The 27,927-nt window shown below is 42.5% G+C and overlaps 1 protein-coding gene across 1 annotated transcript in view; it reads right to left on the bottom strand.

The window, feature by feature from the left end:
• slc8a1b (solute carrier family 8 member 1b) overlaps positions 1–15,988 on the bottom strand; it is a 162,253-nt gene extending 146,265 nt beyond the window's left edge. The window contains exons 1-3 of the mRNA XM_084077278.1: positions 15,507–15,988; positions 4,280–5,247; positions 1,688–1,849 (exon numbers count right to left, since the gene is read on the bottom strand). Of these exons, the coding sequence (XP_083933404.1) occupies positions 1,688–1,849; positions 4,280–5,179 (1,062 nt within the window). The 5' untranslated portion in view covers positions 5,180–5,247; positions 15,507–15,988. The remainder of the gene's footprint in view (positions 1–1,687; positions 1,850–4,279; positions 5,248–15,506) is intronic.
• Positions 15,989–27,927: the final 11,939 nt, after the last annotated feature.

Here is a 27,927-nt window from a genome sequence, read left to right as displayed (position 1 = left end):
AGAGCTCATTGTCCCAACACTTATGCTTTGCTGTGTGTGTACAGTACACACACTAGCTATTCTTATTCAGTACAGGTTCCTCATTACCTACACAGTAAAATCCTGGGTGTTCATTTAACCAATTGATTATGTGACATTTGTGCTGTACACTCACAGAGTTACAAATGGATGAATTACCAGAGGATTTTACTGTGTAATGGAACCATTATGAATTATCTGTAACACACTATGCTGCAACCCGCACTGCACAGAACACTGCTTGAATGCAGAGTTAGACAATACTACTGTATGGAGGAGAGAAGTGTCGTCTACTATCCACTGCATGTAGGGTTCACTTTGTAAAACACATCTGTTTACCGGTATATAATAAACACGCACATGCACACACAAGATCCCCATCATGAGCATAAAAGGGACACAAACAGAGTCAGACAGGTGAAACAGGTATTCTGACAATAGGTACAACAAGATAATGGGTATTGCATAACGGAGGCTAGTACATTTTTTATTAAATTGTTAAATTGTGACATTATCAAACATAAATATCAAACATCATACATTGTGCCTGTATTTATTATTTACATAGCATATGAAGTGTTGTAGTCCTTGTAGCGTGCTGTGAGAGCTTGCTATCGGGAAATGAATGCTCAGTGATCTGTCTTGGTGACACTGACAGAGAGTTTGGAATTTACTAGGTTTTCTTTGTTTGTTTATTTTGAATAAAATCTTCATTTTGTCTCTACAGCTATGCCACAAGACACATTCCTGTTTATTTACTGTCATCAACCACATTGTTATATAGTAGAGGACGTGATGAATCATCCAGTCTATCAAAGGTACAGCAGTAGCAGAACCTTCTGGTTTCATCACACTGTCTAATTTCAGACTGAACTACAGGACGTGACACAACAAATAAATAGCGGTAGGTATTTCTCTGGTGTTCGCTGTTCACCCACTCTGCCTTTTTAGCCCAATAAGTGATATGTGAGATAATGTCACAGAGTTGTCAAAATAAGTGACAACAGGGTTCGATTTACAATGAATGACCAGGGGGGAATATCAAAAGCAGAAGCATGGCTTTCCCCCCCCCCATCACCTCCAGCAAATCAAACCCAGCATAATGGCTGGTTTCTGCGTAGGGTGCCATTTCTGCTGGTTTTCAGACATAATACTGTACATCTCCAGTGTGCCGTTGGTATGTTGTCATTGGTTGTTGAGTTATCTATTTTTATCAACTAATTTAAATGTCTATTTAGACTACATGCATGTTGCACATGCATACTGTATGTTCACCCGTCATTTGTCTTTTATAATGTAAATTGTAGTGAGGAGACCTTGGCTCTGTTCATGAAGCGGATTTCCATAATCATTGCGATAATGAAGAGCGAAGACAAATCTAATTCAATTCTGTTGTTTTTCCTCTCCTTCCTTGTGGAATGTGACAACATGGAGATAAACAGCAGCAACATATTGTCTTTACTTGCATTTCTTTCCATTTCTGTTTCAGTTTGCAATGTTGTGTTGTACGTGAGGTCTTTGTTGTTATGAACTGTGGAGCTGTGTAACGTTGTAAGTTGTTAATTATCTTTGATCCTAAGGCCTCAATAATTCCTTCTGTTTATGAATTACAAACAAAGTGATTTGGATTCCGTAATTATTAATCTAGTTTCTTTGAGCTGTTACCCACCTCTTTGTCTGGGTGTTTCTGTTTCAGTTCCTTCAGGATCTTGGCCATGTCTCTCCTGCTCTCATCCTCATCCAGGTCTTTGTCGTCCAGGTCCAGGCCCAGTGGGCAATCGAGGAAGTCGCCATGAGAGTTCAGCATCTTCCCATCCATCTCAATGTCCACCTGATAGAACCACAAACCCAACACGTGTTTACAGACGCTGGCTTAAAGACCCTCTTTCAGGGGATGATCTAATGCAGTGGTTTACAACCCGGTGCCAAACATCATGGGGGAAGGGAACACAAGGCCTCGTCTGTTTTGAAGCAGTCAAAAATAAGATTTAAAAAAGGTGCACAAAATCATAACAACTCACTTTCCAGACTAAATTGACAAAGACACATTTATTCTATCCATTTTGTGCTCACTCGAAAACTAATTACAGCTTGTGAGCTGGGGGGGGGCTCGGCATTTCTCAGATGTGAAAGGATAAACAGTAGCATAATAATACAATTTATAGTTTGGGAGCCACTATTCTAAAGCAAGGAATAGCAAGGAACCCCTTGTACTTCTGCTTGAGGTAATTAATAGCATTCATCTGCTTGGCTGATGTCTTGGTCATTCTGTCCCCTGCTGAACTACAGTAGGATGAAACATTCCATTTAGACTCCTCTATGCTGTCTGTTTGCTTGTTTGCTTTCCTATTATTATCTGTTTGAACAATGAAATCCCTCAGGAGGGTGTACTGCCTGATCGCTATGAGAAACATGCTGACTTCAAACATGACTATCAAAATGCCACAATGGCTAGACACTCAAAATGAGCAGTCAATAACAGATTATCTAGCACTGACTCTAGAAGCAGCACTAGCTAAAATGTAATCGTCAAACTATCAGTACAGTAGGATACATCTTAAATTCACTTGATCTTTTCCATGACTGATAACTTTCGTTTCGATAGTTAATCTTTAGCCTATAAACTATGAAATTTAACCCGGTTGAGTCACCCAAATTTGACTAAATCAGTCAGTCACAAACTGTAACTGTAACAGTTCTTGAAATTATCAATTTAATATTATAAAAAATATTAGATCCTTAAGATCTCTATCTCAATTGTGAAGGACAGATTATCTCTAAATTGATTGAGCGTTAAATTACTTCACCCCAAACCCTAATTCTGATAATTAAATGTGATTCTCACCACACCACTCTGGGCACTGCAGCAGAGTGGTCTAAAAATGAAATGATTGGCCTGACTTTGTCGGAAGGTCTGTGTTTGTGTGGGGGGGGTGGGGTAAGAAGTTATTAATATGCTTTGTGGTAAAATGATGGAATATCACTTGGGCAGAATGCCATTAAAGTATTTCTTATAATTGTTTCAGATTGGCAATGGACTTGCTCATTTCCTCCGCCTCCATGGCAGCTCTCGTTTTCTCTTTTCAATGTCTTTTCTGGACAGGAGGACAGCTTAATTAATTTTAGAACTGTTGTACAGTATATGTGGCGTTGGAGTAGAGAAGACATACTATCAGCAGTGCTGTGAGAAGTGCAATGATGTCTGATGTGCAGGAGTTTGAACTACTTTTGAGATTCCGAATGAAAGTGTGGATATGCATAATTACTGTCACCATTGTCAACAAGATGAGTTTTCAGAGGCTTGGGAAAAACGGTATGTTATGTTTTTGTCAAGAAGAGAATGCAGCCTTGGTATTGAGCGAGATAATAATGTACCGGTACTCATAAAGTGATATTAGACATTAGATTTCAGATTAGAATCTGACCATTTTGCCTTTTATATATATACAGTGATACACACAGACTTTACAGGGGTAAACCATTCAGTTTATTGTAACTTGTGTTAAAAGGAGTTTATGCTCATTGTTTGTCACCTGTAGCTCCTCTGCAGTACTGGCACTCTAGCTTGGTTGAATGAGGAACTGCCAAACAGAAGAAGTTTAAACCATTCAGCTTAAGTAGGGGAGTTCCCAGTGGAAGGTGCCATGTACTGTAGAGGAGGGGGGTGTTTCACAATGTTTATGTGCAAAGTATTCTATTGTCTTTTACAGTGAATTCAAACACAAAATGGGGTTCAGTTTGAAAGTACAATATCCATTTATGTGTTGGGTTATTCATGAGATATTTGTCAGCTTGTAGATAAGCTATTTTTGAAGGTTAATTGCTTCCTGTGTTTGTGGTAGGATCAGTTGTGCTTGGGCGGGCAGAGACCTAAGATCCCAGTCAGAGAGCTGCCATGGCCCTTTTCATAGGGGCGTAGCCTAGTGAGGTTTGTTTTGTTCTTTTTTCCTTTTTGATAAGTTTTGTATTCATTTAATTTCCTTTGTATTCATTTCCTCCTTTTAATTCAGTTCTCTATTTTTGTATTTTTTGGACAGTATTGTTTTTGTTATTCGAATATATCTTTTTGCACTGTACAAAGCTGCACTGAGTTTGGTGGAGAAGTGGGAGAAATAAAAAACCCAAAAGAGCATTTCTGACTGTTTTTGGAGCCTCGACCTCCGGTCAACTTTACATCTACACACAGTATATAGCCGTAATAGTACATGACTATAAAATGAAAATGAAATCGTCAAATATATATCTCTATAAAATACTGTACCTTGGAGGGAAGCGGGCGGTCCCCCTCTGTCTCAATGATCATGCCGCGTTGCTTGCCAGCGCGGTAGCGCTTGTACACATACTTGTAGAAGAGCAGGCGCCGGTCGGCCACCCAGGCAAACAGCACACAGATTGGGAAGAAGAAGAGCGTGAGCAGGCCCTCCCACACCTGCACTATGCCTGGTGAGATCACGGCCAGGATCAGGTAGAGCCAAATGTAGGCGAAGATGCTCCAGGTGGCTGTGACGAAGAAGACGCGCAGGTGCTTTACCTTGCGGACCTCCCCATCCGGCACAACATACACGCAGAGCCCGATGATGACGAACATATTGAACGCCGCAGAGCCCACGATGGTGGCGGGCCCCAGGGATCCGGCATTGAAGTTATGCCCTATGATCTCGATGACGGAGAGCAGGATCTCTGGGGCGGACGACCCCAAGGCCATCAGCGTCAGGTTGGACACGGTCTCGTTCCAGATGCGCACGGTGGTGGTGGTTGTCTCGCCGTTGGGCTTCTTGATGGTGATCTCCTTCTCCTGCGAGGTGATCACCTCGATGGATGCCATGAATCGGTCAGCAATGATGGACACGCCCAGGAACATGTAGGCCAACGCCACAAAGTACACTGTCGCCCGGGCCACCTTGTCGCCAAACGATGGGTTCAGGGGCTCCCAGATGGGGAGTATAACGCCTTTGGAGCAGGGTTCCGCCTCGCTGCACACGCTCTGGTTGGTGGTGGGCACTGCCGAGACAGAGCCCTCCACGTCAGCCAATGTGGAGGACACGCCGGCCGACGATGGGTGGAGTGTGAGCACGAGGAGGAAGACCGTCGTGGCAACTGTTAGCCTCAAGGCAGGGGAGAGGAGGGAGGAGGAAGGTAAGGAGGGATCCCAGAGACCCATGGTGAGACAACTGTTGAGACCAGTGTTGTTATTATCATGAGACGGAGGCCGATGGGAGAATCCAGGACCTAAGGAAGGTAGAGAGAAGAGAGAATTGATCAAAATAAGCTGAGCCATGTGTCAATATTGTCAAATAAGAAAAATAAAAAATACAAAATATTAATTTGACTTTTGAACTACCAAAAGTTTGCAGTCCCAAACATTTACTAGTTAAAACAAATGTTTAATGAGATGCTCCGATCTATTATTTTTCAATAGAATCTCCTCGCCTCCAATAATTACCACTGGCCACTTCACCAAATTAATTAATTACTATAGCAGCGACCCGATAGCCCAATGATTAGGGTGCATATCGACTTTAAGCGACTTTGGGAACTAAGAAAATCGCTATATAAGTTTGATGTATTATTATTATTATTGGAATCTGATGTCTGACAGCGGGTCCTTCATTTGCAAATGAAGGCTCACAACTTTCCCTTTGCATTCTTGTTGTTGGGCATTCAACAACTTGCAACAGCGAACGTTGTTAACACTTGCAGGAGTTAAAGACAATCTATGTTCGAATGTGAACATTGATTGTTACAAATTAGTTACAAATGGATACGTTCAGTTCACTTGCGTTCACCAAATTCATGAGCAGATTCAAAGAACGTGCTTTTTTGCATGTGCATGTGCAACACTGATTACGCAACTGGATAAATGTCTTTTCTTTCCTTTACAGAGGAACGCAATTCCCATGGCGTCTGTCATTGAACCCATACTCCAAGGGTAATAAATGTTAGCTTATTAAACATAGATCAACATTTCAATTTGGTTTGTCATGACTCATGTGTCATAGTCTGTCATGTCAATCAAATCAAGGAATCCAATTCAAGCCTGAATGAATGCTATTTCGTGTGGCTTCATGTTTGTGAATCCTATGATTCTATTGTGACGAGGAAGATCTGTGCTCATGTTGGAAAATTGCCGCCCACCGACGTGAAAAAATATGAATGACGAAACGCTAAATACTGGCAGAATTCTCCTTTAAGCACAGGCTGTGACCAGTGACCATCACTTGACGACCCACTGTTCAGTACTGACCCACATAATGACATACACTTCTCAATAGTATTTTAAACAATATGTGTTCACTGGACAGGCTAATTACTAATCTAATTCTGTGTGATGGCCTTAAGAAAACAGAAGATTGGTTTTAAGTCACAGAAACCTATTACACTATAATTACAAATCAATAATTCGATTTCCACAAGCACTACGCCCACACACCCTCCCACACACACACAAAGGTAGACATACAGTATAGGCACAGTTGTTATTTTCAAATAAATAAATACACACTCACACATGCACACACACACACACACATACACTGCACACACACGAAAAGGTACTTGATAAAATGTTTGAAATGCTAATTTGATCAGGATACATTTCAGCGATTTAATCTTTCCTTTGAAACTAAATAAACATCCACTGAAAAATTACATTATATTATAAGATGATTGCACATGGTTGTTCACCCTCCACAGAGGAATTATGTAATTAATTAGTGTGAATATTACATTATACAGTACTAGACCATACCCGGTCGACGCATCCGTGGGGGGATATGCGCACATGATTTGGCAACCCGGGAGGCAGTTTGTCCCATAGCTGGGCAGCCCCGTAACCATGGCGACAGTGTTTGACACAAAAACGCTAATAAGAAGCTGAGATTTGGTGAAATTGAAAAACGGGCTTCACAGTTAAGTTCAGATGGTAATGGTCAATGGCTGTGTGCAAAATCAGAGCAATTGCTCCAGCCACTGAGGAGAACCGGGTATCTTCACGTACTCACCACCGTACTCACCACTACGCCCTTACTAGAATTATAGTATGACTAGACCATACCCGGTCGGCGCAGCGCATCCGTGGGGGAGATATGCGCACATGATCTGGCAACCCGGGAGGCAGTTCGTCCCATAGCTGGGCAGCCCCGTAACCATGGCGACAGTGTTTGACACAAAAACGCTAATAAGAAGCTGAGATTTGGTGAAATTGAAAAACGGGCTTCACAGTTAAGTTCAGATGGTAATGGTCAATGGCTGTGTGCAAAATCAGAGCAATTGCTCCAGCCACTGAGGAGAACCGGGTATCTTCACGTACTCACCACCGTACTCACCACTACGCCCTTACTAGAATTATAGTATGACTAGACCATACCCGGTCGGCGCAGCGCATCCGTGGGGGAGATATGCGCACATGATCTGGCAACCCGGGAGGCAGTTCGTCCCATAGCTGGGCAGCCCCGTAACCATGGCAACAGTGTTTGACACAAAAACGCTAATAAGAAGCTGAGATTTGATGAAATTGAAAAACGGGCTTCACAGTTGCGTTCAGATGGTAATGGTCAATGGCTGTGTGCAAAATCAGAGCAATTGGTCCAGCCAGTGAGGAGAACCGGGTATCTTCACTCACGTACTCACCACCACTACAGAGGTTACTAGAATTATAGTATGATGATGGTAGCCAGTGTGGAAATGTGTCTGTGTTTTTGGTGTGTGCATGAGTATTGTGTTTGTTCATGTAGGTACAGTATATACAGTACAGTATATACTACTACAGTACTACAGTACAGTATATACTACTATACACATATGCATGTACATGCATATGTGTATAATATACTGGAAAATCTGTTTGTATAAGCGAAGGAAGAAATTTACTACAAAGTGATGAAAACAGCCTTAGATTAGAGTGGTGTTGCATGATTAGCTACAACAATTAAAACGTCCAGCTTTCCACAATGAGGGGTAGAGGGGTTCAAAACAGCATTATCACTCTCTTCAGTGCAAGCATGTGTGTAAACTGCAAAGAATTTAACACTCAGGGTTTTGCAGTGCCCATCAATTCTCTAGTAGTTAAATAATACAAATCTGGGCAAGATGATTGACTGGGGAATGCACAGTAAAATCCATAGTGTTCATTTAACGCCGAGGCTTTTAAGAGTAGCGATTCTCATTGCTGTGTCAGGGCAGGCCATCTGTGCTTTGAGACTTTCCTCAAATGTTGAGAAAATCAATGACGAAAGCAATGACACGTTTACTTAATTATACCTCAACTTAATAAGCTCATAAACGAACCCCCCACCCCCAGAGTTAATGTGCTTTGGACCTCATCCAGTGGCTCACTGTGTTTGCCGGACATCTTGTGTGGTCACACGGCATGCAGGGCCTTGTCTGGCTCTTTCAAACAATCAATAGTAAACGGCGCGTGCCTTGGGATTCGGCTGTTTGAAGATGAGGTGCACTCAGACGCACAGCGGTCCTCACAGCCCAGCTATGAAAACAACAATATATTTACAGGCCTGTAATCCCAATAAGACTGCAGCAGAGCATGCAACTGGGGAAAAAAACGGGGGATGAAAAAAAAATGCTTTTACTTCAAGCATTGATTTACAGCAGGTCAAGCATTGATTTACAGCAAGCTACAGCCCTCGATACTGCCCTGCAAAGCCAAAGAGCGGTTACTGTGTGATAGGGAATGTGAGAAAAATGATTTCTTGAAGTTTTAGTTCCTCTATCAATGCACCAAACTGGACAGTTTAATGTTTAGGAGCATTCTGGGGGAGATATTATACATTTTTAGCTGAGACTCATGGAAATGGGTAAATACAGGAAGAGTGCCTTGCCCCATGGGCATTTGCATGGAGAAACTCAAATGTGGCTGTTGCAAGACTCTAGTACGCAGTCACCCCTCTGTTCACAAGGTGGGCTCACTAAGCATTACACCACACTGCGCTGTTCCTTTCACAACAGACACCTACCAAATATAGCCATCCGTAAATTAGGAAATCCTCAAAATATCCAAACATTGATGCCTTGGAAAAGGAACTACACTAAACACTGTGCTGATAGGTAGTGATTTAAAACGCCCACTCTTACCCTTATCCAAATGAGCCTTTTCAGAGCCCAGGGATGCTCCAGTTAGAAGTCTGTTCAAATGCCACTTAAAGGAATGGGAGAGCAGCTGGAGTCTAATTGATTCCCTGCAGGAGGGTATCACCTTTAATTTACTTCACATAGTCGACATGCTCTATTTTGGGGAATATTTAGGCTAAAAAGTCAGAGCATTTCATTATAGGTAATATTATAGGATAGGTAATACAGATCATATGACAAAGTTAGTTTAACAAAGTGTAACAATGGACCCTTACAGGTAAATAAAGTTATGACAGAAAAATACATATTAACCACATGAATCCTAGCATCCATATTATGGGCATGTTTTAATGGCCGAACATTTGCAGAAAATAGTAGATCTACAAGCTTACAAAGCGTCGTGAATTGTGAAACATTGTGAGCTTGTAGATCAGCTATTTTAGAGAGAGATTTGGTGTGGAAGGAAAAAAGGAGGGGACCAAGTATAGACTGGTCAACCCCGGCCTGGTCAACCCCGGGCCAATATAGGGTTTAAGTGGATAAACAGTACAATGTTACTGTATTATACTGTAGCTGTTCTTACATCTGGGGCCCTATGTCAGAACAGCTCACCATCTGCTTTTGGACCCAGAGCATCTGGTTGAGAGGAAACTGCTATTTTTGGTGAAGAGATTTGGCATAGAGGGAAAAATGTAGGGGGTCTATTAATAGACCCCTGGGGACACCGGTCAACAAAGTATATAGGGTTTAAGTGGTTAAACCGCACTGTGGCTTCAATGTTGTTCCAGGAATCATTTTTTCATATGATGTAATATCTCATTTTGGTGCATTAACTTTTCTGCTGGTTTGTCTGACATAGCTGTAGATCTATATCCGTAGTCTTTGTGCAGATCTCCAGAAGGGCATTAGTGCAATAACTATACCATCACTGATCCTATTGAAATATCCCCCAAAATCAACATTAAAACATCATATACAAATAATAATGCTGTATGCGTCACACCATCACAATAATCCTAAACAGTGCCCAAGCATTGCAGGGCCTGTAGAATGAATTAATACTATACTTTGTGAAGGTTTGAACTAGCAACATCAGAAGAACAAAGCATGTCCGTAGCCCTATAACCACTGAGCATACTGTACAGATTTCACTCCCTGCGGGAGCGATCAACAATGAAACATTTAAAGCAGAGAGCGAGAGAGGGATTGAATAGAAAGGAGAGAGGAAAAGGAGAAAGATATGAGGGCGATAGAGAGGTAAATGGGAAGGATGGGAGATAGAGGAAAGCGGGATAGTATAACAGTGAGAGAAACAGAGAAAGAGAATGCTGTAAAGGGGGATAGACATGAGAGGAGGATGAACACATACAAGCAGAGGTTATGATGCGGGAGAGAAGAGAAGAGAAGAGAAGAGAAGAGAAGAGAAGAGAAGAGAAGAGAAGAGAAGAGAAGAGAAGAGAAGAGAAGAGAAGAGAAGAGAAGAGATTACTTTCTCCTTCATCCAAACCAGTCTGATGAAATAAAGCGGATGGGGTGCTCCACTATTAAGAGACGCATTACTGGCCCTAACCAGGTCTGACCAGTGGTGACTGTATTTGTGCATGTGTGTGTGAGTATGTGCATGCGTGCGTGCGTGCGTGCGTGCGTGCGTGCGTGCGTGCGTGCGTGCGTGCGTGCGTGCGAAAGGGCTTCCCTCATCATCAGACACAAACGCAGAGACACACACACAGATACACACGATACATTACACAAAGTCATTCTGCTTGCATATTGTCGTCCATCAAATCCAATGCAGATTTTAATGACCAACCATAAGGAAAGATGCACGTGTAATGTGCAATTCCAGACGAGCAAGCCAACGCCTGGCAATCCCTCCACATACACACACACACACACACACACACACACACACACACACACACACACACACACACACACACACACACACACACACACACACACACACACACACACACACACACACACACACACATTACCCTACGAACACCTATGCATTCACACTTTGTCCTGCAAACAATGATTAATGGGCTGCATTTAGCCTTGTTGGAATGCTGCTTAGCTCTTTTAGTTTGGATGTGCCTAGAAGCCAATCCTGTAGCCGAGATGTCTTGTCATATTATTTCACTAACAACAGAGAATACAAGGCACAAGAGGGCATGTCCTTCCTTGTGTAATTATGTCTGTCTGTCTGATTGTCTACCATTCTGTCTGTACTGTATCTGCCTGCCTGCCTGCCTGCCTCCCTGCCTGCCTGCCTGCCTGCCTGCCTGCCTGCCTGCCTGCCTGCCAGCCTGTCTGTCTATCCTTCCATCAGACAGATATCTCTACACTTCTTGCTGTCCATCTGTCAATTTATGACTTTATTTGACACTAATCCCATTAGGAATGAACAGCAGCTGTGTCCAAAAAACCCTGAACAAAGCAGAAAAAAAACAATTCACTGATAGCTCCGTCTCTTTGTACCCATCCATCTGATAATGAACAAGCTACCAACATCAAGCAGGCATTCTGAACGCCTCCCCTTCCCAACAGCCCTCCACTTTAAGTCTCTCTGGTTCTTTTTCCCTCTTGAGGGAAAGGTTTCTTGATCATTTTAACGGAGAGGACTTGTGCGGTCAGTTGATCAGAGATCTCCGCCTATCGAAACGTCATCATCATCAACACATTTGAATATTAAAGAATAAATAAATTCAATTTAGGATCTAGAATAGCAGGGAGAACAGCAGCTAACACACATACGCCACTGCTTTGAAAACAAATCATGTCACAGTCCCAATGTGAAGGACTGCCCTACCTAAAGTACTGGTTATGAATGTGCAATGCAGTTATTTTTTAAATCTCAGAGTCCGAACTTTTTCCACCTGTAGTGTAGGTCACACAATCAATATTTCTTGGATCATGACGCAACTCTCCATATGGGCCACAGTGACACACCCATTTCTGTCTAGATTTTCCGCCATTTTTTCAAAATACACTTTTTGCTATTCCTCCAACTGATTTTGTTCAAAACTCACACAAATTGCTATTCATTACCTCTGGCGTCATGTGATAAACATGTATCATAAAGATGTTTGATATTGGCTACAATATACTGTGCATGACTGTAGTTCCGGGTTTCCAGAGTTGGCTTCCCCGTTTCCTGTTCAGGTTCATTTTCTAATAGCTTCGTTTGATTGGCTCAGCAGAAGATTTGAACCAGAAACACACATGAAGGAGCCTCTATAGAGCATCCAAAAGCTTTAGTTTTTTTTTTAGTTATAGAGGGCAATTCATTATAATGTATTAAGGCATATAAGGCTTATAGACCAATTATTTGTTTACTAACATTGAGACTGGACGCACAGGTGATTGTTTCACGCAATCAATTCCCAACCTGTTGTTTTGGGGTGCGCTGGTTTCAGCACACCCCAAACCCCTCTTGTGTGTTGGCTAGACCTGACAGAATGGGTTTCATTGCGCGCAAACTGGTTGCGTGCATACTGGTTCTTATCAGTGTGCGCGCAAACTGGTTGCACGCATACTGGTTCTGATCAGTATGACGTCGTCTGTTAAGTGGTCTATTAGCCAGGGATCCTTTTAACTTCTGACCATAGCAGGAAAGACGAACCATATGTCGTCGTAATTATTTCCCCCTGCAGCTTCCTAGGGTCCTGGTGGCTGCAACCCTCGACCCACAGCCCTGGATAGGCCATCCGGCCTGGCGGAGATTTCTAGTTCTAAGTGTGATCAACATACAACTGTTAGCAAAACACGGAAATAAAAGCGTTTTGCTAACAGTTGTTAGCTAACAGGAAAATAAAAGCGTGGAGATCGAGGCTACTGTTACAGTTCTTATGTTACACTATAGTATACTATATTTAGTGCAATACTATAGAATGTTAAACTAGACAATGCCACACTATATCTACTACATGTAGAACAGCCTTGTTTTGATTCATTCATATTTTATCACTAGGCCTACATTTTCTTCTTTTTTTCATGTGTGTGTTGGGGGGGATTCTAGTGGCTGCATAAGCTCATGCCATGTAATTTTGACTGGAATGGAGACACACAAATTACTGTAGTTCAGGCTATATGCATCACAGAGAATACAAGCTCAGTGACATGACACATCTACTTTTGGTGTTTAAATGCATATTACAGATTATCTGTCCAAATATGATTATGTATGTCTACATCACATGCATTTGTTTACTGATATGATAATTCGCTTTTAGTAACTCCAAGTTAAGTACAGCAGCTATCAATAAACCCCTGAGTAAAAAGAATAGCAAAGGACTGTTAAGCAACAGAGTGTTCTAATGGCTACCAACCTTAACTGACAATAACTAATTATATAATGGTTCGTTCACAATACAACTATCAATCAGAACACTTTGAATGGGAATGTGGGGTCACAGTAAAAGCCAGTTATTATACACTTAGGGACTGGGCAGTGCAATGCCCCAGTATCATTGCAAATAATCACTGACTGAAATGATTGGGTCATACTGTACTTGCCATTGCCAATTAGTTTGTTTGCCATACAGTTGTAATGATACTGCAGTGCAAAGACTGCAAACACAAAAATATCTCTATTTCTGGGAATAGCCAACCAGCTATAATCAGTCTATTCATCATTGATGATTGATTTAATGGTGGGATGGTTCTAGTAATTTGCCTTTTTGTAAAGGCTGGTCACTGACTAGTCACCTGTTTTCTTGGGAATATGGCTACCCACAGTATCAACTTATACCATTGACTTCCAATGGACTTCTAGGTCAGTGTCTATTCACTAACATAATTGCCATGGATTTCCAATGAATTGTGTTACACATAGGCCTACGTATATTAGCTTCTTTACTATTGACTTATGAATGGTGAGTGTGCTTCCATCCAACTCCTTTTCTGGAAATAACCAAGGATTGTCGTTTATGGTCAGCTTGCAGCTTTAATGGAAAGCTACACATTATGTGTACTGCCGTAGTATGGCCGGTGTAGGCTACCCCGCTTACAGCCTATATCAATTTACTGTAGCTATAGATTCATTGCAAACCATTCTGGATAACACCATCAGCTAAATGCCTTAAATGTCAAAGCCATGTTAGATAATGAGTAGCTCCCTCTAGCCCTGTTTGACACTTATTAGATCAAGCTAAAGCAGACTCGCTCTGTGTTCCGTTTTGACCGTTGTAAAGTGGATGCAGTTGATCTTTTTTTTGTAAGCTGCTTTTGGCTATCTGCGAATTCTCTGTGTTATACCAATAAAAGCCCCGTTAAATTGAACTGAAATTTGATTGAATACATGGGCTTATCGTAAACTCCCTTTAGTGCCTCTGTACTGGACAGAAAATACTACATCCAGCAGCAGGCACTGCAGGGAATACCGCGGCGTCTTGTCTGCCTCTGTCATACGTCTATACTGTGAATACTCCTTTGAGGTGTCAAAGACGACTGCCATTGTATTAGCTATTCCTATTAATAAGAAGCGGAAAGGGGCGGAAGGAAGAAGAGATATTAAACTGTTTTAATTGTTAAGGGCAAAAAAACTCAACCCCATTGGCCCGTTCTCTCCAAATCAAATCAGATAAGACTCCCAATGAGTCAGACCTTGTTAAACCACTTACCGCTACCTCAAATCCACCCTATTATAGGCAAGCATGTTGTGCGGCATCTAGAAATGCCCAGATAACCCATCGCCGCATGGGGCAGGCGTAGGCTAATGGATGAAACAACTCTACAATTGCGCAAAGGTGGTTGCGGTGCGCTGAGGCTTTGTCACCCATATGGCCTGCCTATAGTGCCTATCATTTATAATTCATAATACATCCTTCTTCTCGCAGACTATACGGCCTATATGTGAACGCTCGTTTTGTCACAGAACTTTCACCTATATTGACTGCAAAAAAACAGAACGTGCAAACATGGTTATCACCGCTTCGCGCAATGGATGGACGTGTTCTGCATCCATAATGACTCCTCAAGGAAGCAGTGCAGGCGGCCAGGCGTGTTGTATGAAAGCGCCCGAACAGAACAGACACGGAGAAGACATGAGGAGAAGAATAAAGAAGAAAAGCCTACAGTCAAGACACCGAGGTCGACAATCGGTGCTCCTTTATAGTAGTAGCCCATATGCTAGATTGACATAACACTTCCAATGAACCGACTGAGATCCCCCGGTATTAAACGCGAGGATATTCCTCCTCTCATCAGAGGAAAAACGAGGTGGATATTGGGGTTCCCCGCATTGTGTCCGATAGGGCATCACCCCCCCCCCTGTTCCTCCGATCCCTGCCTGGACCAGCGGAACTTGCATTAATAATGCCACACAGAGGGAAAGAAAAAAGCCCAAATCCTTAATTATTGCAATGACAAATCCAGAAAACGTGCGCAATATATCCTACCTTGTTTTCTGAAGAAGTGAAACCCCAGGGGTTGGGGGGGTTGTTGCCCACAGTCCGGAGTAGATGGATCTGTAGTGGTTCTGGTGGTGGTGCTGGTAACAGCAGTGAGCAGCTACACACACAGAGAAGATGTGGTTTTAAGTCCCAGAAGAAACGGGAGAGAAGCGCCGGAGCTTTACTCTGTTGTAAGAAAGCAAAGCACCACGGAGCTCTTATAAGAGCTACCAAGGGACGGCTTGATCCACCGGCGGCAGAGACGCAGGAAAGGGGGGGGGCCGAGGTGTAAAGATTCCGATACACCCGCAGTTTCTCTACTCTTCTTTCCACTAGACGACCTGTATGTATGTATGGATATATGTGTGTGATCGGGTCGGGTGACCGAGAGAAGCGGCGCCCTATCAGCAGATCTGCTGTATGTCGCGGGACGAGGAGGAGGAGGAGGAGGAGGTGTGCAGGAGATGTGGGTTCTTCCTCATTCTTTCCTTTTCCTCCCCTTGCTCACTCTCTCATGCTGGTTGCTCTCTCTCTCTCTCTCTCTCTCTCTCTCTCTCTCTCTCTCTCTCTCTCTCTCTCTCTCTCTCTCTCTCTCTCTTTCTCAGCTCTCTCTCTCTTTCCAGTCTCTCTCTCGCTCACTCACTTGTGCTTGCAGACCGTCGGATTGGAGGAACTAGGGTGGGCAACAGTCCCGTGTAGCTAAGGGAGGGAGGGGGGGATTGGGATAGGCGCAGCACAGCAGGGCGATGGCAGCTGAGGCGAACCGGGTGTCCCGCGTCCTGGTGCGGTGGTCCCCGGTCCAGGTTGATGTAGAATCGATCACTCTCACACAGAGAGAGAGAGAGAGTGTGTGTGTGTGTGTGTGTGTGTGTGTGTGTGTGTGTGTGTGTGTGTGCGCGCGCGCGCGTGTGTGTGTGCGCGTGTGTGCGCGCGTGTGTGGTACTCTTCGGCTCGGTAGTCGGTAGGCTATACCCTGTCTGGCGTTATAATATTAGCCTCGGATCAAGACCATCATAGAATAGATAGATGTATTTTATCGAGTCTGACTTTTGCTTTCGCATTTGAAAGTAAAAGTCAGACTCGATCAAATACATCTATGACAGTCGCTTGATCCAAGGCTAGCGTTACGTCAAAGACGAGTGGAGCGAAGACTGGGAGAAGAACGGCTTGTTGCCAACCAGCTTGTTAACAGCAGTAGACCGACACCTCCCAGCCCAAGGGACACTGCAGTCACACAACACAACACAGTCTAGCCTTCTCTACACAGTACATTCTCAGTGTTGTACATTTAACTCAGATAGCAGTGGTGGAAGTGTTTTTATTATTATTATGTTTTAGTAAAAGCATCAATACCACCATGTAGAAATACTCTGTTCCAAAAAAAATGGAAATACTCCAGTAAAGTAAAAAATACATCATAATGGTGTAGGCCTACAGTAGGCCTACCTGAGTGTATACTTAGTTACTTTCCACCACTGTGAAATAGTTACCCTCACACTCTGATTTCTCGATTTATATACTGACTATTTTACAGGGTACCTTACCTTGTAGGAACAGACTGGGCTCTCCCAAGTTCCTGTTGTTTTAGGATAACGCTGTCGCATACAGTAGCCTATCACAATTATGCAGCCGTGGGATATTTGAACATTATCATCTTAATAGGTTTTGCAACAAATAAGATCAGTTTTCGATGCACTAGTGTTCTCTTAACCAAATTAAGGCATAGCGCAATTAAAAATATATATTTAATCAGCTCCCATTTAGCCTACGCTGTAGCTAATCTTTGCAGGCATTATGATTCCGACCTTCGTCAATCGTCTTAATCTGATGGGGTGGCTGTAAGATTGCTCATGAGGCTAATAATGATAGGCTGTTAGTAACACCTCCTCGTTTCCACAGAGATTAAGGAGATCAAGAGAGAGAGAGAGAGTGTGTGTGTGTGTGTGTGTGTGTGTGTGTGTGTGTGTGTGTGTGTGTGTGTGTGTGTGTGTGTGTGTGTGTGTGTGCGCGCGCGCGCGCGCGAGAGAGAGAGAGAGAGAGAGAGAGAGAGAGAGAGAGAGAGAGAGAGAAGCCATAAACCATGAGATCATTCATTCATAATTCAGACAGGTTTCTCCCCGGGCTGTGTCCTCCGCCATTCACCTTAACGTCTAAGCCCTCCTTCCACCTGTCAATCAAGTGAATGCTGCTGCTTCTGCAGATTCTGCTGCCTCTGCTGCTACTACTGCTGCTGCTGCTGCTGCTTCTGTTGCAGGCTTGCAGCTGTTGCAGCACCATTCACTTGGCTGACAGGTGGAGCTCAGGCTGAGATGCTGCTACTGTCACTTCTCACTTATTGTAGGAGGGATATGAAATGCAGCTATGGAATATCTGATCTAATGAAATTTCCTTTAACAATTTTGGGAATAGGGGGATAGGAGATTAAGGAGAATATTACTAGAGATTGTACTAGTGTAGCAGTGAACTATTTGCCAGGTGAGGCAGTGACATATAACATGTATAAATGTGGGAGTGGCATTATGTAATACAGCAGCCCAAGTACCCATGCATGGGTAGATCAAATACACTGATATACTCAACCGAAAATGGATGACTTTAGGCTACCCTAAAGAAATGATTTACTTTTGGGGTTGAAAAGGTCAATGGTCAAGGTCACAATCAAGGTCAAAACCAAGAAAGGATGAGCACATTTTCATGAAACAGGTTGGAAGCAGTAAAAATCTTAGTGTTTATCCAATTTATCCATTTGCAACTCCAAGAGTGTACAAATGTACATTTGTACATTCTCAGACAAACACTAAGGATTGTACTGGAAATGATCCCGGAGAGATGATTAGCTTTTGGTTTGAAAGGGACAAACAATGGTCTAAGACACAACCAAAAGCAAGCAAAATTATATAATCATAAATATTTAAGATGGAAATGGCATATATTGACAGCTTCATATGTTGATTGATTGATTGATTGATTGAATGAATGATTGAATACTGACATACTGAGTCCAATCTTTCAAGTTAATTCATGGATTAATAAAATACATGCTGTAAGCCCAGATTCAAGAGCTCAACCAAACAATCTCGCTCTGACAGACAGTCAGAATTTCCTTAGAAAGTTGAAAAAGAAAACAACAAAGATGACAGGAAATAAACGTCCCCAGAGATGGTGTCTGTTGCTGCTGTTTGATGTGCTGCAAGGAGGGTTTGGCTGGGTTTGAGGTGAGCTCAGTACAAGAGTACACTCCCCAGGCATGGTTTCCAACCTCGGCACCATCACAAGAATCTAATTTAGCAGAGAACAAGGGCCCCCGCCCTGTACCATGCATGCCTATATATATCACTGTGAAATATATCAGTAGCTTATGTGAATTAGCTGGCATTCAGGGTTATGATGCATTCACACTGGCAGATACAAAGCTACAGGCTATATACCATTCATTTTCAATGGAAGCCAGCGACATGAAGATACAAAGCAACGGCCAAGCTGCTGCAAAATCTACAAAGCTACAATCCAAGTTGAGCTGGCTTCAACAAAGCTACAAAAGGACCATTTAACCATTTCCACTCACCCTCTCTCTTCACACAATTCCTGCTTGTAATGGGAGAAAACTAATTATTTTCGTCAGCCAGTTCCATGTTCTTTGTAACTCCAGGCTTTATATTTGTTAGCAACAGCGACTCTGTGACATGCTATACGTCACTTTTTAAAAATCTTTTGTACACACTCCCAGTAGGCCAAGGAAGAACTGCCACCGCACATTTTTCAATTCAGCCTCATGGTGGCGCTATAACAGCCTGCTTCACGTTTTGGCGTAGCACTCTTGAACCGTAGCTTGTACAATTCAATTTGTTTTTGTTTTTACTGGATTCTGTGGATCATGACAAAACTCATAGGCCATTTGTGCAAGAATACATTTTCTATTATTTTGGTAGGTAGATATTTTTTGCTACTTCTCCTCCAAATTCTGTCCAAAACTAATGCTAATCGGTATTACACATCTCTGGAGTCATGAAGTTCTTCCTCAGTCTGAGGAAGAGCTTTGTACTCAAAATGTCACTGATTTTTTTGTGCAACAAAGCATCTGTTGCATTGGAGCCCTCGGTGTGCGAGCGTTTATTTATTCTTCTCTATACTGTTCGTCACTCAGCACCTGCCCAAACTTGGGTTGGGGATGTGCATGTCAGTTCTCTCTTTTCAAGATGTACGCATCACATTTTCCATATTCCATTCCAGTTGGCTATGAATGACTTTCAAAGTTTGCGGGCCCTTGGTAGTCAACCCAGCCTGGAGGAGACCTGTGTTCTGAGTAGCACATTGGTTTTATTGCACCCAATATCTCTGTGTGGATCAAAACAGCATTTACGCATCAAAATCTAACTTCACTTAATTTGATCACCATTAAGGAGCCATGTGCTACCAGCCAGACCAAAAAGTTTTACAAAGCGTGTAATGTAGCACAATGCAGTATCTTCTCTCATGTTTATTGATGTACACCTACAGTACTGTACAGTGATACAAACTTTCCATTTATGGGAACCCCAGTATTGCCTGGGGATCCAACCTAGCAACTGAGCTATCACAAGTCATCTACACCTTATACTGTTTCTACGTGCAGACTAATTAAGATCGAGGTAAGGTAAGTCTTATACATTCCAGTGGGGAAATTAGGAAGACAATGAGGGGTAAATACAGTTCTCAGCTCTGCCATTTCCCTGTAATTCCTTCATATAGATGCCTGCTGGGGAAGAGCCTGACATCTCTCCAAGGACAATTTTTATTGGACGGTTTTATTGGAGTGGAAATCCCAGGAATGATATGGGGGAATTGCATGGGTGAACTGGGACACAGGGTGGGCTGGTGTTTTAATAAAGTGCTTGCAATGGGACAGTCACTGGTTTGAATCCAATCTGTACACTACTAGAGGAGCTAGAGGTCAACAAGCTCACAATGTGTCACCATCAGGGACGGATTAACCCCCGCACGGGCCCCTGGGCTGCCAATTTTTAGGCCCCCCCCCCCTAAAAAAAAAAGTGAACTTATTATACTTATCATTTTCCAAAGCATACTATGTTTTTATTTATTTGGATTCTGATCATTTCTGTATGGTATAAACAACTTGTAAAGACAGACTAATGCGAAAAATGAATGTTTCCCTGTAGAAAATATTGATTTACAAATTCTCCATGATGAATAGTAGCCAACATTGATGCAGTTGCAGCACAAGCACATGCGTGCATGCATGATCCATTTAGAACACATGCACATACAGTATGCACAAACTTCACACAGCATGTTATGTCTGAGACGGAAGGTTTGGTGCTCACAGGCAATGTAGACTCAATTCAAGCTGGATAATGGGGGGTATCATGACCTGTACAAGTGAAGTTGTCCCTGATGAAATAAGTCCAGGTGTGCCTTGGGAATTTGTGACACACATTATTATTGCAATACAAAAAGAAATGATACAAAGTTGTGAATTATGTTTCAGTTTACTATATCAGTACTGGTACGTGGGTACTAATGTCTCAATACACTTTCAACCTTGGCTATTTTCACAATGAAAACAGGTGTGCCTTCAGATTAGGACTTTCCCATTGGTGTGCCTTCAAAAAGCTCAACTCAAAGGCGCTCAAGAAGTTCGAAAACATCTCTCCTGCTCGCTCTCTCTCTCTCTCTCTCTCTCTCTCTCTCTCTCTCTCTCTCTCTCTCTCTCTCTCTCTCTCTCTCTCTCTCTCTCTCTCTCCTTAGAAGAGTAGGCCGTCTACATGCCTTTGTATTTTCTCTGCATACAGAAAATGTAGAAGTGAGACAGTGAATTGGAGGCATGGGAGGAAGGTAATGACAGGATCTGAAGAGTATGTGGGTGCACAGATGGAGGATTTACCCACTCAACTATCACCAGGCACTTAGCGTCTTGTTATAAAAATGGACATGGTGCTGTCCAAATCCCTTAGTATTACTTATTTACTGAGTCAAAAGGAAGGTAAAATGCAGACAGAGTAAGGGGGCATAGAGAGAAGATCCTGCAGGTTTTTTCCTCTTTTTTAACTTCCCAAAATCCAGATCTGATCCACTCGGATATAGGGATTAAAAATGTCTAACTCTTGGGCCCTGAATCATGCAATCACCTCAGTGAATCACAGCAGTCCGACCTCAATAAAATAGTTTTTCATATCAGTCAATGACAAGTATGTCATTTTGTAATAATCACAGTGCAATAGTTTTTTCAGGATTATGATAATGGTAGGCTGCTGTTTAGAAATGGGGTAATTTACATTTTTGAGAAAAATATGGCCTTCCACTGAGAGGTCAATTTATCAGGCTAAGAGAGAGCAGGAGTATGCATGCACATGCAGTCAGTGAAAGCAAATTCACCTGGGCTAGCACACATTAGAACACCACAATAATATACATAAAACACATGTGACAACATACCCCGAATTACGAGTCTGAATGTCTGCGCACATTCAACTCAGTTCAAGCCGTCCTAACTCAGGGTTGTTGTGTGCATGTTCCTTTTGCTAATTTCCCTGTCATGTGTACAGTTGTCTCATCAGGTGCACGCTGGCCTTTAGATCACAGAGACTCGAGGCAAACAATATACGCACACCTGATGTTGATTGCCTCACAGCGAGAGAATGAGACCTATTACACGGGCAGCTGTGAGGTTAGCAAGAGGTAGACAGGGAAAGTGAGAGGAGAGGGGAGGGGAGAGAGATGAAAGGTGTGCATGTGAGTTTGAAGGGGATCTCTTTGAGTGCTAAGTTGCTTCAGGGAAAGGGGGAAAGAGGAGACCTGGTTAATCCCAAAGGAGAAATTCAGTTTTTCAGCTTCACCCAGCTGATGGCTGCTCAGATGGTTCTGATGAGCGCTCTGGGTGGAGCAGTTCCCCAGGTGGCCTCTCCAGTCTCCACCAATTCAGCTGGTTGCCCCCAACAGCGAAGGTGAGACCTCCAGGAAGAAAATCATGCCTTTTTTGTATATCCACCCAGCACGTTGGACCAGTGGTCATCACCATGTCAGCTTGTGGTGGACATTTCCATCAATATTTTATTTTTGCCACGGACTTGCGGACACAAGTGATCAATAATATTAACAGAAACACATATATAGGCCTAGCCCCAAATGTACCAAATGTATACAGTACTATGGACTCATGATGTGCCACCATAGTGTCTACTCTATTCCACTGCGCTGCACATTTTAAAACAAGACACTTATAAAAATGTTTTTTATAAGTTTCCATTGCATTCAATGTGGCATGGTCCAAGTATATTCCATGTTTGGGATTTAAATAATTGGGTCTTATCAGTACAGACAGTGCTTCCATCTTACATTGCAGGAGCAAAAGGGCCACTTAGCTGCAAAGGTGAATGGGTGCGTACTATACTTCATATGGTTATTACAGTATACAGTATATAGACAGATGGCTTTTCAGAGGACAGTGTTAACTTGAGGACAGGAGGTGACAGGAAGTTCTACCAGCTAAACTATAGTTTTATAGTCTGTCAACGTAGCTTCAATAGTTGTGTTTTCCATACGGTGAACATACTCAAAAATGTTGAGAAAGTATGGTGGAACAATAGAAAACGGTATGTACACGATGAGTGATTCATGAAGGGTATGGCAGGATTTAAAGGAATGCAGTGTCACAATAGTTTGATGCAAAGGTGCCTAACTTTGATCAGAGGTGAGGAGGAGGTTTGGTGGTGAGGCTGTGGATCAAGAGTTTCCATGGATTATGCTGGTTGACTGTTATTATAATTGAGTTGTTATTGTCATTATTGGACACTTTGAAACACTTTCTCTCAACTGACGAAAATTAGCTTTACTTGTGCAGTTCTGCCCTTCTTTGCCTTGGTAGCAAATAGCTCCTTCTGAACAGATGACATGCCATGTTTTTGCTCTTTTCCACTGTGGTCATACTGTTGACTTGACTCACATACTGTACGACGTACGTGGTACAGGTATCGCGTACAATACCACAAATCTCCTGCAACATATTAATGAGCATGTCATTCCGACACTTTATGAGTCACCAAAATTATTCAAACACATTTAAGATTAGATAATTAAAAAAGAGACAATATTTTTCGTAAAAAAAGTGTCACGGACATAGACAAGTCTTGCCACGGACATGTTTGTCCATGTACGGACATGTTGATGACCCTTGCGTTGGACAGATTTACTGAATTCTGTCTGCTGTATCAGAGTATGAAAGATTTCCCTTTTGAGCAAACGAGAATGTTTTATTAACAGACAATAAATACATAATTAAAAAGCCACTAAAAGAGCACTAATAGAGATAGTTATGTAATCACAAAAAAGAAGCAGTTGATAAATATAAACACATTCATGGATGTACCCAAAGACTTTGATGTTCACTGGAAATAGTGACTGACTCAACCAGAATAGGACCGTCTGAATTCTGGTATCTCTTTCTATTTTCTCTCTGCCTTCTGTGAAAAAAAGAGAAAGATCTGCCCAGACATCGCCTCTCAAACATCAATTCCTTGATTGAACATACTGTACATATATTGTCTGACCTCCCAAGCAGTGCAAAGCTGAACGTTAGTTTTATCTGGTGGCTATATTTTCAGCAAAACCATTCATCAATGTGCCAAGTTAATTTCAACTAAAGTGTCTCTGGTCTTCTTCTCCAACCTGCCAAACCTTCTGGGAAAACACAGTTCGGTGCCCAAGTCATTCTGGGATAGCGTCCTGTGTTTCCCCACAGAGAGCCTCCTTGCAACATGGGAGTAAACCACGAGGGAATATGAAAACCTATTGATGACGTTTTATGAACAGAGCTTACTGTAATGCTCAAATCTTCTTCAACAATGGCCTGAACATCTAAGGGTGATCTATGAATTAAACAAGATTTCATGCATTAATTGCTTCCCATACCATCCAAAAGTGGCGAATATTTTAGGGCTGCTCCTATCGATTATTTTCTTAGTGATTATTCTATTGATTACGTTGTGATTAATTGAATAATTAAGAAGCACATTTCGTTTTCTTTCTTTCTTTCTTTTTCTTTTAGATTTTTAAAATATGTCTATGAATCAACGTTAAAACATTCTAATATTTTTTTAATAATGGACTAAATTGCTTATTCTGATTAACCCCTTAAGCCCTATTTTAGTCTTAGTCTTTGTCCTACAACAGTGTCGAGCAAAAATAGCGATCTACAAGCTCACAACACTTGTAGCTTATAGCCTATAGTAGCTTGTAGCTTGTGAGCTTGCTTTTTTCAATATTTTATTTTAGATTATTTTATTAAAATCGATCATTATTTAATAATCGATTACTTTGATTAACTGTTGCACCCCTAAGATTCACATCCGGTGACACTTTTCCCAGTTCACCGATTAGGGGCACATTTTCATCTTTCATCGTTATAGTGCGGCATCTCCATGCAATATTTTGATGGAATCATGCATTTTACGATACAAGCATGAAATTTGGCACACTGTTAGAGCATGCCTTAAGGAACATTCTTGGCTATAGGGCCATCCGCACGCCCGTCCTCCCTTAAGCCAATTTGAATATATGATAGGATGGATAGACTCAGCAGGCAGCATCCCCTCTGGTCAATGGCTAGGGGCTTTTGTTAAACCGTATAACAAGAAAATATTGGCCTAAGGTAAGGGTGGCATTCAAGGGAGGTCCATGCACAGGCAAAGCCATGACAGATTAAGTAGTGTACTGTATAAGCTTGTGCAATTATCTTATATTTTGAAACAACACTACCTTTTTTTACTTTAGGGGAGGAAACTGATGACGAAAACATAAAAAGTGAAAAGTATGACTACTGTACATTACAGAAGTTAAAAAAGAAGAAGGATATGCACATCCAAACCCCAACATTGCGTAGGTGCTGAGCGAAGAACAGTATTAAATAACAAATAAATAAATACAGAAATTGCAAATTTCTGAAGCAGTTTGGGCAATGTTGGGGATAAATATTTGAATCCAGGTGAAGATGGCGGACTTAAGTCTGAGCAAATCTATATGGATTGTCAAAGCATGGCTTGGAGTTTGATGCCCTCAATAGGCTGAATACATTTGATCTGGCTCACTATTATGGAAACAGAATGTTATTCCTTCAAAGAACAGTCAACTTATCCATTGTTGCAATTTAATATGAACTGATAACTGGACAGCTCAGCTCAGAGTTCAAAACATAATTTTAATCCAATTGAAATCTGTATATCATAAAGCATTGCATTGCAAAAGATTGTGAAACATTGGTGCCTTTCTGACTAACCTTGATAGCACTCTGGGAAATGTCAAGGCTTGGCCGAGATAGTCATTCTTGCTAAATTCTAAATAAAGACTTAGAGCCAAATACAGCTTTCTTTGGAATTAGAGGCATGAGCAGTTTTATGGCATAGCCTTTGGCTGGACAGCTTTTTGTTGGACACACAGTTGCAACAAACGTATTGACAATTATTGTAAGTTGTGGAATCCAAGTCTCTGAAAACATCTCCTTTTCTCTCTCTCTCTCTCTCTCTCTCTCTCTCTCTCTCTCCCTCTCTCATATACTGCCATTCACGAGTAAAGCATTTGACACGCAGATGTGGTAATAAGGCAAAGACAGCTGCAGCTAATTAAAGTAATGAGTCAGTTTGATTTAGGTATGCCAAGGGCAAAAAACGGCTATAGGCAATAGTATTGTCAACACTTACTATACACACTATTACTTTAAAGTCATTCTGTGTAACCTTTTCAATCATTGCACGTTCCGCCCAATATTTTGGATGTTATTTGAGCTATCCAATAATAGTGCGCCACTTGGCCACACCCACTCGCAATTGTCACATATTACAGCTCTGTCATTTTCTCTCCCCAAGTGGACGTGTTGAGAACGTGTTATTATAGATGGCCGGAATTTCAGTTCTGCCAAGGTGCCTGCAACAAGCCTACTGGAGCTGCCTGGTAGAAATAGCTGTCCTGAGCCTGCTGGTCCGGGCCTTGAGGGTACGGTACCGCTTGCCTGATGCAAGCAACTGAAACAGCCCATGGTTGCGGTGGCTGGGGTCTTAGATAATCCTACGGCTTCACTGACACAACGGCTGGGTATATAGCCTGGAAGGAGGGAAGCTCAGATCGACTGATGCCCTGGGCTGTCCCTACCACCCTCTGCAGCGTTTTGCGGGTGAGGGCATGTCAGTTCCTGTGCCAGGCGGTGATGCAGCCAGTCATGATTCTCTTAGTGATGCTTCTGTAGAAGGCCCGTAGGACATACCCATGTAACTATACAAACAGACATACACGTACCGCATATATGCAGACATGGATTATGGCATTGTCTCACACATGTCATTTACTGTATATACAGTGTCACATCATGTGACATTTCTGTCTGCATTACAATAATCACATCTCCAGAGGCCATACTGGCACGCCTAACACCCCCCACCAAGCACGCACACACACTCACACGTGCACGTACGTACACACGCGCACACACACGTACGTTCGTACGCACACACACACGTGCACGTACGCACGCGCACACACACATGCACGCGCGCACGCATACACACGCACGCGCACACACACACACACACACACACACACACACACACACACACACACACACACACACACACACACACACACACACACACACACACACGCATATGGCTTTAGCAAGCTGGAGATGAGTAATCTGGCTGAGGGGATGTCTGTGGACCATCAGCTGAGTCACTGTAGCTCAGCCCCCCCCCTACACACACACATACACTCAACCCCTCCAGACACACTCACAGATACACACACACACAGACACACGGACACCCACACACGATCTCTCTCTCTCTCTCCCTCTCTCTCTCTCTCTCTCTCGCTCTCTCTCTCTGCGTCACTCTAACTCTATCTCCCTGTTCTCTGTCTCACACTGACAGGGACGATGACCTCTGTGTTGTAGCATCCTTTAATGGATCTACTGGACAACCTTTATGGACCTTAGGGAGAATTGTTACACAACATGCCTGTGTGTGTGTGTGTGTGTGTGTGTGTGTGTGTGTGTGTGTGTGTGTGTGTGTGTGTGTGTGTGTGTGTGTGTGTGTGTGTGTGTGTGTGTGTTCCTGATTCTAAAAACTGCATTGGTGCCCAAAAGGACATTCTCTTTTCGCTGACCACCCTCCATGTGGTCAGAGGTCAGTGTGAGTCAGTGTTGTGCTCCTTGCAGCTTGTTAGAGCTGCAGTGCCTTGCTAAAAGACAGAGGCTGATACCGGGCTCCACTTGGAAAAGACGTGGACATCGCGGCCAGCCTGTGACGCTGGGGCCCACTGGTGGGCCGCGAGGGTACTGCAAGTGGACCCCCAAATAATTGCCAAACACTAACATTCTTATGTTAATGTAATGAATATGAAGAAAATATAATATTGTTAATGAAATGGCATGGCATTTTTAGCGGTG

The sequence above is a fragment of the Gymnoscopelus microlampas genome, assembly GCF_963454915.1.
Source record: "Gymnoscopelus microlampas genome assembly, chromosome: 13".
NCBI lineage: Eukaryota > Metazoa > Chordata > Actinopteri > Myctophiformes > Myctophidae > Gymnoscopelus > Gymnoscopelus microlampas.
The sequence above is the reverse complement of the archived record's forward strand: the minus strand, read 5'-3'. Positions and strand labels throughout refer to the sequence as shown.